At 41.6% G+C, this 14,618-nt stretch overlaps 1 protein-coding gene across 1 annotated transcript; it reads right to left on the reverse strand.

Moving 5' to 3' along the window:
* Window positions 1–56: 56 nt before the first annotated feature.
* LOC311263021 (uncharacterized protein) lies at window positions 57–13,084 on the reverse strand. Its single transcript, XM_084362860.1, has 8 exons — window positions 12,917–13,084; window positions 12,221–12,340; window positions 11,485–11,614; window positions 10,587–10,762; window positions 9,982–10,130; window positions 9,410–9,560; window positions 8,509–8,624; window positions 57–3,959 (listed from the first exon to the last, which is right to left on the reverse strand). The coding sequence occupies exons 2-8, from the start codon at window positions 12,267–12,269 to the stop codon at window positions 3,282–3,284; spliced, it is 1,449 nt and encodes a 482-aa protein (XP_084218986.1). The 5' UTR covers window positions 12,270–12,340; window positions 12,917–13,084; the 3' UTR covers window positions 57–3,281.
* Window positions 13,085–14,618: the final 1,534 nt, after the last annotated feature.

The raw sequence follows: 14,618 nt of genomic DNA on the forward strand, positions 1-14,618 counted from the left end.
TTTTTTTTGGTAAGCTTTGAAAAAACTTAACTGGAATAATGCAAAAGATCAACAGATGAGTGCAAAATGTGACTTTATTGGTTGTGAATTCATGTTTGAGTTGTATGATCATTACAGCGAGTATAAAAGATACAAAAATGTCATTAACTTGTTTGATTATGTTGTTTAAATACAGTTGCATGTGTTTAAATAAGACTGTACGCTGAACATGACAATAAAATATGGAAACATGACGTGATACTGTGAAACACTGATTCATTAATATACTGTCATATAATGTTTAACTGTCACAATGCAAACATGATTCTCAGGCTCACAGCTGAAACATGTGGAGTAACTGTTAAAATGTGAGATAACGATCATATAAAAACAGTCAGAAACAGATTTAAAGCTGCTTCTGTTTGATACAGGAATCTAAATATTGATATCTTAATTAATGTTTAGCGTGTCGATTATTTCTGCCAGAGTCGGAAGTGACACGGTCAGATGTTGTTTTATCTGACGACTCAGAAACTAAAGATATTCAGTTTAGTTTCATACAAAACAAAGATAGAGACGACGAGGGCCACTGTTGAACCCTTTCCTTTGGCTTTAATTCGGACTTTTAACTCAGAATATTCAGGTTAAAGTTAAAAAATGTGGGATTAAACTAAAAAAAAAAACGTTTCCTGATGGTCCTAATCCACTTCTGTTCAAAGAAAATGGAACCAGATGCAAAAGATTTATCAAAATTAAGCAACATATAAAAAATTGTTTGCTGTCGACTGAGCAGCAAGAAGTTTCAGCTCGTTACAGCCTCCAGCTGAAGAGTTAAAGGTGCATCATGTGAGAATTTTAAATTCATTATCAACAACGTGTAAAGAAATAACGGTTAAGGTGTCTTTGTTAGCATGCTAACCAGCTAGCAGCGGCCCGGTTCAAATCCAACCCGACACAACACGACCCGACACACGCTCACTGACGGAAACATTATCATCTATTCTGTGTTTATTTATTTTTTATAATTTCTCTGGGCCGTTACTTTTCTCTTCTGTAACGTGACCCAGTTTCTCCCCTCGGATCAATGAAGCAGCTCATTTCTGATTCTGATTTCACAGTTAGCTTGTGACACTAAAATGTTTCCTCTAACTCTGTCGTGTCTTCACACAACGAGTCCTTCAAATGTCCGTTTGAGGAAAGATGACCGACGTGAGTGACCGAGTGAAAGTGTGTAGAAGTCGGTTTGGACCACGGCTAACTGAGCTAACGAGCTAACGGCAGGTACTGTCAGCAGCAGTTAGCAGTTACTCTGGGGTGACAGGTGGCCTATTCTCACATATTGCACCTTTAAGTCCGGACACACATAAAACCACATCTTTGAAAGCAGTACAGTACTCATCATGTGGACCCTTTGGCAGACGATCATTTCTCCTGAACTGTTTTCACAAACTCAGTTTTCAGTGATGAAGCGTTAAACAGTCAAACATCGTCGATCAGCGACGCTCAGAACAACAGAAACAACTACATGTTGCGAAGGCGACATCTGCTGCTCGGGCTGCGTCTAACCATTATTTTCATTATCCATGAATCTGCTGATTATCTTCAAGATTAATCAGCTGTTTGTTTAAAACTTGTGAAAATGCTCATCATAATTTCCTCGAGCCCAAAAAGTGACATCTTCAAACTGTCCATACAGTCCAAAACACAAAGACTCCTCATTCACCGTCAGAAACGACAAAGAAAAGCAGCGAAGAAGCTGAAACCAGCAACAATGTTTGAGGTTTTTGCTTCATCGATTAATAAAATGATTGGCAACTAGATTCTCTCTCAATGGACTCGTCATTACAGCTCTTATTTTCTGCTAAAGCGTGTAAAGAGTGGCACAAACATGAGTGGCACAATAAAACAACAAAAACAGTCCAGTGATGTGAAGCACGAAGCCGTTAGCTGAGTTTTGGCTGGATTCTGCATGAAATTACCAAAATGCCTGTAAACTAATGCCCTAAAACTCCCAGGAAGAAATCCCTGCATGTACCTAAAGGAAGATGTTCCCTGATCAGAACCACACAGCCGGTCCAGAAGTTTGAGACCACCGCAACATATTTTAATTTTGCATTTGTTTCACTACACATGATAAAATCAGCTCCACAGTTTGAGTGGACGTCTTTGAAACATGTCCATCAATCTCAGAATATCTCAGAGCACTCGAGCTGGTGTGGACTCCACAATCCCAGCTTGATCCGACTGTTCTTGGTCCCTGTTTTTGTCTTCAAGTAGCTCTGTGAACGCTCTGAGGTTTGTCTGGGCTCATCAGGTCTTACACACACTTGTGGAGTCCGTGCCAGGTCGAGTGCACGCTACGGGCTGAAGGGTTCATCGAATTTAAATCGAAAGCACGATTTGAAACAAGGCGATCAGCACTTTAATATTGTGGTGTGGAAAGATGGCGTCCTCTGATCCAGCAGAGGAAACGTCTTATTCTCCTCCTATTTGTATTATTATTACTTTATTTTAAGTTAAGTCACAACTTTGTGTGATTGATTGTTGCAGCAATTCATTAGAAAATAGATCAGTTGATATTTTGATGGTATATAAACGTGGTAATGCTCCATCACGTGTTTTAAATCGATTACAGTGAATATTGAACCAAAACTTGACTTTAAAAAAGAAATTATAATAATCCCAGATCGAATCACACTTAGATTTTTTTTTTGTGTGGACAAACATGATCCTGAGATATTCTGAAATTCATTTTACAAAGATTCAACGTTTCACTCAAACTGTTGATATTATAATTTGTAGTGAAAAAACATTATTACATTAGTGACAAATGCAAAATAAAAGTGTTTTGACGAGTGGTCTCAGCTGTGGTGTTTTCATGCTGCAGAGGAAGCACTGACGTCAAACACAAAGTAACACGATTCACAGTTTATGATGTGCAGAGGAATACAATGGGCCTCGTGCAGGAACATTATATTGGGCGAGTTTCATGAAACGACAACGCGTCACACTGACGGGTGAAGAACGACCTCCAGCTGACGTGAAGCCTTTAAATTGCCGCACTAGATCGCTAATAAAAATCAAAATAAAAGCTGACGGGGCCCATCGCTCAAAACTGAAAACATTTTATCAGAGAGAATCTGAGAATATTACGAGCCTCCAGTGTCTCGACCCAATTCATGGAGAGGAGCGCTGCCTCGTGCGCCGGCGGCTTCACAGTCGGTCTTTGTAACACTGAATTTTAACACATTATAAAATCATAAAAAACACAAAACTAGCTGCTGGAAAAACCTCCAAGACTTCTATTTAAAGTTCTGTAAGACACGTGGAGGTGGACGCCTCATATATCCACAGTCATCTTCTTCTTCTTCTTCTTCCTCCTCCTCCTCTTCCTCTTCGTCAACAGAGCAGGATCTTAATGCAACTTCCTCCTCAGTGTCCCGTGTCTGTGCAGGCAGGATTGCAGAAGACTCAACATGTAATAATTCCTCCTCCTCATCATCATCATGTCTGCCAAAGGTTAATGTGAGGAGGTTAACATCCTGATCCCCCTCCTCTTCCTCTTCCTCCTCCTCCTCCTCCTCTTTATCTGGCTCGATGCCTCCTCCAGTCAAACTGTCTGCAGGAGGATCTGAAACACACTCTGGCAGAAGCTCAGAGTGTGACGATGTGTGTGTCGGGGAGTCTGATGTTTGGTTTGAGGACGAGCTCGGCGTTGGTTCAGGCGCTGGAGATAAAGGTGCTGCCAAACACGTTGAAGACGAGGAGGAGGAAGAGACGAGGTTGGTGCCCACCCGCAGTTTATAACCTCCTCCACCGCTGCTCTCCGTCTCACTCTCCTCGTCGCTGTCCTCTGATAGAGTCTGTTTGCTCCCGGTCTCACCAGAAGAGGGCGGTGTTGGTTTAAGGTTCAGGAGGGACGACAGGGACGTGCTGCGTGGAGACGCGACCAGAACCTCGTCCAGGTGATAGATGGATGTCTGAGACACAGACGGAGAGACAGAAAGAGGTTTAATGAGCAGCAGATGGTTTTTAAAGAGCAGATAGTCAACAGACAGAAACAACAAACAGTCAGTTCATGAATCCATCAGTCAGCAGGAAAATACACTGAGACCATCAGTGACTGAGTCCTTCATCAAACTTCATCACCACTCAGCATTTCCTGGTTATAACTCCTCAGATATCAGACTACAACAATTGAAGACATAAGAAACTGAACATTTTTAACACCAGTATCTGTGTGGCCCACCTCAGTTCAAAAACAAAACATAAATCCATCTGCAGGTCATTATTTATATATCAGTGTGTTATATTTTACATCGCAGCTCCACTTATTAAACGTGTCAAACACCCCAAATGTGACTCTGCTGCACACACCTCTCTCTGAGTTGGCTGCAGGCATTAGCTTCAGGTGGAAACGGCTAATGTGGTTAGCAGTTGTTGTGAGTCAGAAGCGACACACGGCATGTGTCTCGTCATGTTCTTAAAATCCAACACGTGCACCGAAATGTCTGCTTTCAAAATGCTGGGTGAGTTTTTTAATCACTCGCTGCTGATCTGAGCGTCCCTCTGGTATCTGAGCGAGATGATACAATTCAAAGCATGAGAGCGACGTAACTTAACAACTCTATTGTTCAGCAATGGACAGAAGCTGTGATCTCTGGATTATTCTGTCTCTGCATCGATGCATGTCATATAATGGAGAAATGTCCACCCCTCTGCTAACGGAAGGTTTGCAACTCTTAATGCAACTTTAACCCACAGTTCAAAACCCCAAAGATGTTGATAAGATATATATTGAGATTTTCAAAGGAAAACAGCAACTTCTCATATTTGTGAAGCTGCAACCGAAACATTTTGGGGAATTTGTGCTTTCAAAATGACTTAAGAGTCCAGTGTCTAGTGTTCAGGGGGACCTTTGGCAGAGAGACATGACTGTATAATCACATGAAAGTAGGCATTCAAACCACTAACAGGCAAAAACACTGATCAACTGGTTCTGCTGGGAAACCTCGTGGACACGAACGCGGCTGCAGGCCACGAACACCACTTCATGGTACCGGCACTTCCTACAGGCAGGAACCAGCCCGGCAGGACAAAGAGCCCTGGCTCAGGAATGACCCGAGGACCGTGACTCAGAGCTCCAGGTATCGACCCGGCCTCGAATTCCTCAGATCCTGATCTTATTAAACATACGTGGGACGTGTCAGAACAGGAGGCCCGACCTCGCCAGCCAAGGGACTCAAGGGATCCAACACCAGAGGACACGTGTCCATACAGACACTACATTACAAAGCAAAAAAGTTATCTGTCACCAGTTTAAGCTGCAGAATAAATAACTGAGGTCTCAGTTTTGTATTTTTTCACCCATCTAGACAGAAATATTCATTAAATGTTGGTTCACGTCAGAGACGCTTCATCAGACTTGGACGGCTGTCTGACCTGAACTTATCACACTGAGCAGTTGTTCACATGAATCTTCGACATGTTATCGAGTAACAACATATTTCCCTCCAGTGGAAATGTTGCTGAATCATATTAAAGGAAGCGAGAGTCCACAGAGCGCTCGCTCGCTGCTCAGCGCTGTTTTGGAAAAGAAACCAACCCAAAGCCTGAAGTCCCCTCCAAAGAGTTACATTTAATTTATCGGCCACATACAGATCCTGTTTGAGGGGGAAGCCCCTCCACGTCTCACTGTCACTCCGGCTGCCTCGAGGCAGTCGATAGCTGAACACGAAACCGCATCTTATTTCATAAAAAAGCGTGTTCAAATCCCCCTCGCATGAGACAATCAGCACAAATAATAAAAGGTTAACTGTAACCGACACCCACGCAGCCAACAGCTCCTCCATCCCAGCAGGCAGCAATCAGACAAAGACAGGACTGAAATGAATTGAAGGTTTCAGAAGCTGCCAACTGATTATTGGTCTCAACCCCCTTTTTCCCCCCCGAGGTTCAAGTTCAGAGCCACAACCCTTCAACACCTTCAGGGGCCAGCACACTCATTCGAAAGTAATCAAAAGTACTTTTACTCTTAATTTTATAAATCATCTTTATTTCACAATAATGACTTTTTACTCAGAGTTCTGGGTTTCTTAGAAACAAAGTCAGAATCCTGGTTCTGAGTGCAAAGTCAGAACTCAAAATATGTTTTACAGTTTCCCTAAATCCTCAGTATCTCATGCCAAAAACATGTTAATACTTTATATCTGTGTCTCGTCACCACGACTGTTTGACCTGATGTTCTGACAAAACAGCAGAACTACAGATTCAAACAGGGACTCAGAACCAGCAGCTCAGCCCGTCTGGCTGCAGGACGGTTCCCATCGGAAAGATCTCAGCTGAACTCTTTGCAGCAGGATCATCTGCAGCGTGATGTGATGAAGCAAAACGTCTACATCACCCAGAACAATGCTGTGAAGTCAGCTCTGGAAAACAGAAGAGAAATCAGAGCTCTGCTGTTGTAGCTGAAGGTAAACCCAGTTTGCTTCGTGCACACTGTTCTCGATGAATACATACGATAACTGTGCTTTGTGGTTTTACAGAAAGCAGCTCTCGCTCGACTTTTTCTGAGTAAAGGAGCAGAAAGGAACTGCAAACGGAAACACACTCGTTCTACACAGATGTAGAGAGCAGCCCTCCTCCCTACTGACGGGTGAAGATGACGACCTGCAGGGAATAATGTGAGAAGCTGATTGTAATGTAATCAGATACATTTAGATATTTTTCTAAATAAAGAAGTACTTGAGACGAAAAAGATGACTCTTGCATCGACACTACCACTTCCAGCTCAGTCAGGTCTTCCTCTCTTATCTCAGAAAACAAAGTGAGTGCATCAACCATCAACCATCAACCATGAACCATGAACCATGAACCTCCTGCAGCAGAAGAAACAACGAGCAGCTTTCAGCCTTCGTCTCTTTTCTTCTGTCACCACAGATCGACCGCAGGCTTGGCACACTGGCGCTGTATGTAAAACAAGAGTGTGTGTTTCCGCCTGCAGTTCTTTCCTGTGACTTTACTTAGAAAAAGTAAAGTGCGAGCTGCTTTTCTGTCAAACCACAAAATAAAACAGTTCGCTTATTGTGCCTATTAACCAACAACAGTAACACAAAGCCAACTGGATCTACTTTAAACTGCTACAGCAGATCTCTGATTTAAAGTCTCGCCTGATATCTTTTCTTTACGATGTAGTCATTTTGACTCGACACATCACACCACAGATGTCAGAAGTTGTGAGATGACAGAGATCCGAAACCACAGAAACTCTTATTCAGATGTTTTTGACTTTTTAAATGCAAAAAAAAAAACAAAAAAAAAAACACGACATACAAATGACGAGACCAGCTGAGAAAAGATGCAGAGAAGATGAAGACGATAACGATGAAATGATAAATAAAAAGTCCAGGTTGTTACTCATAATAACACGTCATATTAAACTGCTGCCAGACTCTGTAATCCTCCCTGGATGATCCCCTGGTTGAGTATTTCAGCTACTCAAGCTTTAAATGTGCCCTCACATGACTAACCCAGCGCCGTGTCTGGGAGGACCGGCTCAAATTAAACAAAAATAAGGCGTTCGGGCCAAAAGTGATGGCATCTGACTGGGCAACAGACTCTGCCGCCTCACCGGGGACCACACCAAGGAATGCAGTTTCAGCGTCAGGGCTGATTTTTCTTGTTGCTAGTATCAGAGAATGTCTCAAAAACACAAGATTGACAATTGTACCAACGTTGGTCAGAACCAGAACATGTGAAAGACGGAGGCCGGAGCCTGATGGCACGTCGTGAATGCTGCAGCCGTGAGTGAGGGTGGAAGAAGTGCAGTAGTAAAGAGGGTAAAGCCTGGCTGAGCTTAAAATGAGTCCTGAACTGACCTTCAGGGATTGTACTGTGTATTTTTTCAGGTAGGTATAGATCATGTTGGTCGTTGGCTTTAACACTGACGCATTAAATATATTTTATGAAGACATGAAACACTCTGGTTTTACTGATAACTTCTGTTTGATACAGTTTTTCCAAAAGGAAAGTTGAATTAACTTGTTAAAAATTCCCCAAATTACATCTACACCTTCCAAAAATACACCTTTTAAAGTCTGTCTGTGATCTCGGGGCTTCAGCAGGGTTGGATTACAGCAGACGAGCTGTACGGAGACATTTTATGTTTTTTTTGGTTGTTTTTTCACGGTTTTAAATCGAGTCTCCAGCTACTTCAGCTGTTTAGGAGAACGCTGCAACACCGAAATGTTTCGTGGACTACGAGACTTCACCTGACTTTCCACCAGCATGGAGGGAGGAGGTGATGACTGGATTGACATTTTTGGGGGAACTTTATGACAAACACAGCAAATATTATAATTGCAGAGATTCCCGTAATGACTGCTGACTAATTAGTCATTTTCCATAAAAAGCCAATAAAAAATGAAAATGGAAACTGTTTTTTTAAAACCGCTAATGAACGCAGACTCATTACTGCTGCTTGTTGACGCCTACAGCGTAAAACACGACAACAATGAAAGTATGACTTACCAGGACCAGTGGCAGCGGCCTCCTCCTCAGGCAGATGTAACCAGCAGAGAACAGCAGGGCCACGATGACCACAGCGATCATCACCAACGAACACAGCAGGGTGGAGATCAACGCGTCTGCAGAGAGGAGAGGAGGATAACGTTTACACATGAACCACAGTTCATCTCAAAGCCTGAAACAAGAGTGTTAGCACCACTGTGAGGAAAAAATACTATACATTAACTGAAAACGTCAACATTTCCAAAATAAAGATGAATATGTGGCAGAGGCATATCATCAGTGACGTTAACATGTCATGCACCCAATCACATCAGACAAAAGCCTCCGCCAAATGAATAAATGAAGATATGAAATATTCATCCTGTAAATGAGACTTGAGTTTTTCTCATTACATTGAAATAACTTGACTTAAAGGAGAAATTCTGCTAATTTTCATGTTCATAACTCAACTCTGAGTTACAACCAGAACAGGTTTACATGCTGCTGTCTCAACCTCTGTGTGCAACACTGACTCCTCACGTTCATACTTCGTTTTATAGTTATACTTCGTTATTTACTGTTTTTGCATTGGTTTTATTCTATATCCTGTGACAATAAAAAGGTATTCTGATTCTGATTTAAAGCTCCTGCTATTAATTAACATTTAGAAAATTGATTTTTGACATTTGAGAACAGATTCTGAATCGTGGGAGATACATTTCTTAAAGTTTTGTGCATTGATTGTTTTACTCACCCCTTTTGGATTTATTCACAATTTGCAATAAAATAAAAAAAGGCAGTTACTAAATTACATTATTAACATGTCAAAGGCAAAATCCATGGCAAGATATTACCAGAGACTTAAAAACAGGGCCTGTAAAGTGACGTGCTACTCATCAGTCACAAACACAGAGATCAGTACCTTTATTCAAGCTGCTCGGGCTGAGATAACAGACGGGCCGGCTGTAGCTGGACTTGTTGCTCAAGATGCCTGAGATGCAGACGGAGACGCAGTACTCTTTGCCGGGGAGCACATACTCCAAAAACTTCACTCTTCTCAGAGACTTGGTGTCCTTAAAAGACACAGAGACAACAGACGGATGTTAAACTGAGACACAACACGACAAATTCATCTCAGAGCTGCTGTCCTCCAGGCTGCAGGGAAGCATCCAGAGGCGACACTCTGATGTCAACATCAACATCACATTCAATTTAATCCAAACTAAGGAACAACATCCCTCTGTCACTCCACACAGAGAGAGCATTACGAAGTCAAACGGCCTCTATCACCGGTTATTGTTCCCCATATTCTCATATCTCTGCTCATTTGCAGGTTCGTACTTTTATTTTGGGTGTTTACTAGAAAATGTTTACAAGCTTCAATGCTCAGAAAACTCATTTTCCTCGCACTGTCTCGTCTGAACGCTCCTTTAAACTTGTGAATCGTGATGGCACACGTGACTAAAACACTGTGTGTGAGTCCGTGTGCAGTACCTTCGTTTTGTCCACACCGACGTACTGGAGCCTGAGTTTGTAGTCCAGAGAATCGTAAAACTGTGTGAGGTGCTCGACAGGAGACTGAAGGTCCACACACAGGTATCCGTCGCAGGGCGTCACAGAGAGCAGCGGCAGGTCCAGGTGAGCTGGAAGACACGTCGCACAGAAGAAACACTTCAGGTAAATAAACTACAATGTTAATGACGGCCATTACAAACATCTAGTGAAAGACATGAAGCAGTTTGCTGAGGTGCATCGCTGCACTCGGGGTTTCTGCAGGTCTCAACAAGTTCAATTTAAAACTTATTTCACATCCATACAAAAAAACAAACAAACCCTGCGGCTGATTGTTCCTTCATGTGTGTTCTGAGCAGCCACCTCCTTAAACACAGCTTCTCCCCAACCACAAACACATCAGACCTCTTTGAAAATACAGATACAACAAGTTGGAGCCTGTGTTGAAATAAAGGCAACATCAGACTCCTGCTGGAAGCTGAACCAGTTCTTTAATCGTCCTGTTGCTCAGAGAGAGACAGCAGGATGAAGACAACAGGTCCAATTTAAACTTAAGTGGATCCCTCTCCAGTATCTTCAACACTTACTGTCCGTCATGGGCTGAAAATTATTGTAGGTTGCAGATTTGGAGGTCTGTCCCTCCAGGTGGGCTGTAACTTGGGTTAAGTAGGCCTCATCTGGGTCAGGGAAGTCTGCTGTCAGGTTGCAAACCAGCGGGTGCCGGACGCGCTGGCAGCCGTCCACCGGCCGCAGGCTGGTTCCCCTTCAGGAGCAGAGAGGAGGGAGAGGAGGAGGCTTCAGAGGGTCAACGGGTCCAAATACCATGTTTGAAAATGTCATCATTTTTACTTTTTATTTAATAATTTCAACTTCTTATCTCATAATTTTGATTTTTGCCTCTTATTATTTTGATGTTTCGATCTCATGATGATGATCTTGTCTCATAATTTCAGCTATTTATGACTTTTATCTCATAATTTTTTACTTTTTCCTCAAAATTGAGACTTTTTAATCTCAGAACTACGACTGTTTTCTTATCACTTAAAAATGTTATGTCACAATTTTTACTTTTTAAATCTCTTATTTATGACTTTTTCTGTCTCTCACAACATTTCACGTTTTCGCTCATATTTATGACTTTTTATCCCAAAATTGACTTTTGAAACTCATAATTCTGACTTTTATCACACAATCCCAACTTTGTATCTCTTATCTATGAATTTTAATCTCATAATTCTGCTTTACTGTGGGAATACTTGTTTTTTCATCAAGCTTCGTTTTCATCTAAACTTCTCCTGATTGACTTTTTTCTGTATGGAGACAGAATCTTTCAAGAGAGAACCAGGACAGAAAACCCAGATCTGTGACATTCGGACGATATCTGATCCTTAATAATAATTATAATAATATCTGTATCATGTATTACATGGTGGTTCGTGCAACAGCTCAGTAACATCGCTGCCTACGAACACAGATGAAACCTACCGGACTGCGCCCACAGTGACGCTGTAGTGAACTCCCGGGGGCGTCCCCGGTCCAGGTTCCCATTTCAGCAGATGAATGAAATGACTTGAGCTCAGGGTCAGGTTGACAGGCGGGGGGAGTTCACTCATAGCTGGAAAACAAACACACAAGATGTCAGATCGAGTTGTTTGACTCTCAGTGAAGGTCACAGGAAGTATTTTCTATTAATGTTTCTGTGACGTCGTGTGAGTCGGCTGCAAACTGAACACTTAAAATCTGTGAGTGAACCCAAACTGTGAGCTGCTCCTCAGCTCAGCTTCAGACTACATCAGCTGCTACAGGCATCACATACATATATCTTGAACTGAATTGTTTGAGGTTCGAGTTGCATTGTGGGTAATGTAGTTCTAGACTTTCCGAATGTTATGGGACCGAATGGCTCAAAGTCTGACAGTCAAACAGGCATTTCTCGAGGGTCGTGACGCTCATAAATGTCTTTTTGGGCCGCAGTGCATCGTGTGATGATGTATTACACAACGAAAACTGCCTTCAGAGCCTGGCCCGCTTCCTGGATGTGAAGCCTGTAGTCCTAAAACCCAGAAATGAGTTAGCACATCCTGTTCCCTCCCTGACTATCGAGTAAAGAGATTCATTAAAATGTGCGTCCCTAGTCGCTACACCTCTCTGTTGTCAGGCTGTCTTCTGAGGGGGGCACCTTTTTGGGATGTAGCTGTGGTTCACCTGGCTGTGTACTCACCTGGCAGGACCTGAGGCAGCCACGTGAGCATCCAGATGAGAGCAGTCATGACATCCAGAGCATCTCTGCTGCAGAGCCATCAGCCCAGGACTCTGCTGCTGCTTTCACTTTCCATATGAGCTGTGACATGACATTATATTCACCATGATGTCTGATACACTGTTGTTATAACATTGTGTTATCTGATGGATGCTGAGAGGGGATGAAACTTTACACTAGAGTTATTATACAGTTACCTCTTCTAACATTATGGCACATTCCTGAACATCACTTTCATATTTTTCTTATTTTACTGTCAGTTCTCGTCTTACATGTTTCTTTATGATTATTCTGAGACACCAAAAACAACACGACAAATTCCTTTTATGTGAAAAAAGACCTGGCAACAAACTTGAATGTGATTCACTTTTACACTTAGTGAGCTGCAGCGATTCAGTTAGCTTAAAAAAACGCCACTTTAACGTCACTTAAATGAGAAAACAGTGGCTAAATGTCTGAGCTGTGACGGACAGACAGACGACATCTGACATTATTTCAACCCACAAACTTAAAAAGTGTTCGTGTTTCTCTCCAGACGCCTCCGGAAATCACCTCAACTCACCGCTAGCTTAGCTAACGGACTAGCTAACGTTAGCTCACAAGCTAACCGAAGCTTTAATAAGTTAACGGCTACAAGATGTTTGAGTTCACAGCTACCTGTCGTGAGACGTGTCTCCGTGTCTGTCCTCTGTCCACAGGAGGAGACAGTGCCGGTGAGGACACCACGGACCTGTAGCTGTAAGGACCCCACGGACCTGTAGCTGTGAGGACACCACGGACCGCTGACTGTTGACACACGTTAGTTAGACTACCGCTACTCCTGCTGCCTTCACGGACCGCCAGGAAAATCGTGTTCCCAATCCGACAGCGACGTGATTCATGGCACGATGACTGGCAGTGCTGCAGAAAGTACCTAAAAGTCATACTTGAGTAAAAGTAACGATATCGTGTTAAAATATTACTTTGGTAAAAGTGAAAGTCTTATTCATATGAAAAGTCTTAAAAGTAGATGATGTTTAATGTACATCAAAGGATATCATGTTTTAATGGTTTATTTACTTCATTTTTTAATTAAGTTACATTTTTTACATCTATTTTAATTTTTTATTTTGGCAGAACTGCCAAAATAAAAAATTAAAATAGATGTAAAAAATGTAACTTAATTAAAAATGAAGTAAATACACAATTAAATGCACCGAAATAATTTTTAAAATTAAATTTAGGCAAAAATTAAATTATAAAATATGACATAAATCTTCAATTTAGGTAGTTTTGTTCCTCCATACTGTTGCAGCATGTAATCTGCAAAGTAACAAGTAACTTAAATTACAAAATAAATGTAGTGGGAGTAAAAAGTACAATACTTTAACTTTACTTATTTAGTATTTCCATTTTCTGCTACTTCACACTTCTAATGCACTACATGAAAATATTGTTTTTAACTCCACTACATTCATATTATCATCCCAGTTACTTGTCACTTTGCAGATTACAATTTTGTAAACACAGATTCCCATAATCGGAAAAATGATGAATTCCAGATCCAAAAATCAAATTATTACACCATTTTAAGACTTAAGTACATTTAATATCAGCTACTTAATTACATACTTTACTTTTACTCAAGTATGACTTTCTATGACACTAATATGGAGGAATGTGAACATTATTTAGATGTTTTAACAACATAAAAACAAGACATACGATGAACTATGATCAGAATTTGAATCAGCTTTATTGACAGTGTGCAGCCTGCACATACAGGGAGTGTGACTCCTGTTTGAAGGTGTTCTCCACGTACTTAAATAGAAAACAATTACATGATATAAATAGACAAAGAAAGGACAACACTTTTGAATGCAGATGCAAAAATATTGTATAATAAGTACAAGTAGTTTTACATGCAGGCTGTTGTTACACAGTAACAAGTAAATATAAACAACTATGTACACTTTGGGGAATTTAAACTCTTTGATAACATTGTGTGGCTCTAAGTTGGCTGCAGATCTAACTGGAATTTGTCCTGCAGTTCCTGAAGGCAGCACCTGAGGAGGATGCTGAAAGGAAATCACGTGACCTCGTGGAAACACAGGAGCTGGGAATCTGCAGCTTTTTACCTTCAACTATCTGCTGTTAGGAGGCGAGCAAGCACCAACATGGAGGCTACAGCAGCCACATCACACTCATACATTCAAACTCTTAATGTCAGATCTCCTCTCACTGTTATCGTAGCATGAAACTACACAAGTCACCTGCCTGGTCAAGTCCAGTTGTAAACAACATACTAATGTAATGGTTAAGTATTAAGTATAAAACAGGACAGTCAACAACATGTGCACCAAAAAACTCCACCCATGAG

The sequence above is a fragment of the Pagrus pagrus genome (genome assembly GCF_965226575.1).
Source record: "Pagrus pagrus genome assembly, chromosome: 9".
Lineage (NCBI taxonomy): Eukaryota > Metazoa > Chordata > Actinopteri > Spariformes > Sparidae > Pagrus > Pagrus pagrus.